The 782-nt window shown below is 58.6% G+C and overlaps 1 protein-coding gene across 1 annotated transcript in view; it reads right to left on the bottom strand.

The window, feature by feature from the left end:
- Positions 1-300, bottom strand: part of LOC311580580 (serotransferrin-like) — a 27135-nt gene extending 26835 nt beyond the window's left edge. The window contains 1 exon segment of the mRNA XM_084752228.1: positions 144-300. Coding sequence (XP_084608354.1) covers positions 144-186 — 43 coding nt within the window. The 5' untranslated portion in view covers positions 187-300.
- Positions 301-782: the final 482 nt, after the last annotated feature.

The following is a 782-nucleotide window of genomic DNA, read 5'->3' as shown; positions in this document are numbered from 1 at the left end:
GCCTGAGAATCACGGTTATTCCTAAGTTATCGAAGAAGTTGGAGATATGGCAGGGAGGAAGCAACGGGCAAGGCTCTTGGGGCTTTCCAGCCTTTAGCTTGTAAGAAAAGCTTAGCCAGTTCGCAGCCGCAGCCCACACTCACCCAGGGCAGCACAGGCCAGCAGGGCGCCCACGGAGAACCTCATCTTCTCGGTGTGTGTGGCGAGGAGCGGGGAGCACAGACCGACCCGCTTCTGCACTGCCTGCCTGTGACCCGCTCCCCTTTATGCCTGGAGGGGGCCGGGCTGGGTGCAATCTTTGACCTCCTGTGTTTGCGCAGCCCAATTGCCCAATTGCCCAATCGCCCCGCGTCCACCCCCTTCCTTGCTTGCCCTGATGATCACCTCATTTCCTGAGCAGTGGGACAGAACTGCACATGGAATCCACCACAAGGGGGGAAAAAAGGCTGTTTAGAAGGAAGCCTAAACCAAAAATTCACTCTTTGTTATCACTGCTCTCTTGGTGCCAGGAGCAGCTTGGTAGAGCCGCTTGGGCTGGAGTGCCTTGCTCCAGAACTCTAAAACCCCCCTCCCCCCCCACCCCCACCCCTGCCCCCACCTCCACCCCTCCCCCACCCCCCAACGAATGCAAGAGCTTCTGCTTGCCAGCAGTTTCACAAGGGGAGACTGAGGCTGGAGAGGGAAGGGAACTGCCCTGGCTCTGGGACTAGAACCCCTCGCCCCCCACCCCAGAAGAAACATAAAGGGAGGAAAATCCGAGAGGCAGCACTCACTTCCTCTCC

This window comes from Acomys minous (genome assembly GCF_964271855.1).
Source record: "Acomys minous genome assembly, chromosome: 13".
Classification (NCBI taxonomy): domain Eukaryota; kingdom Metazoa; phylum Chordata; class Mammalia; order Rodentia; family Muridae; genus Acomys; species Acomys minous.
The sequence above is the reverse complement of the archived record's forward strand: the minus strand, read 5'-3'. Positions and strand labels throughout refer to the sequence as shown.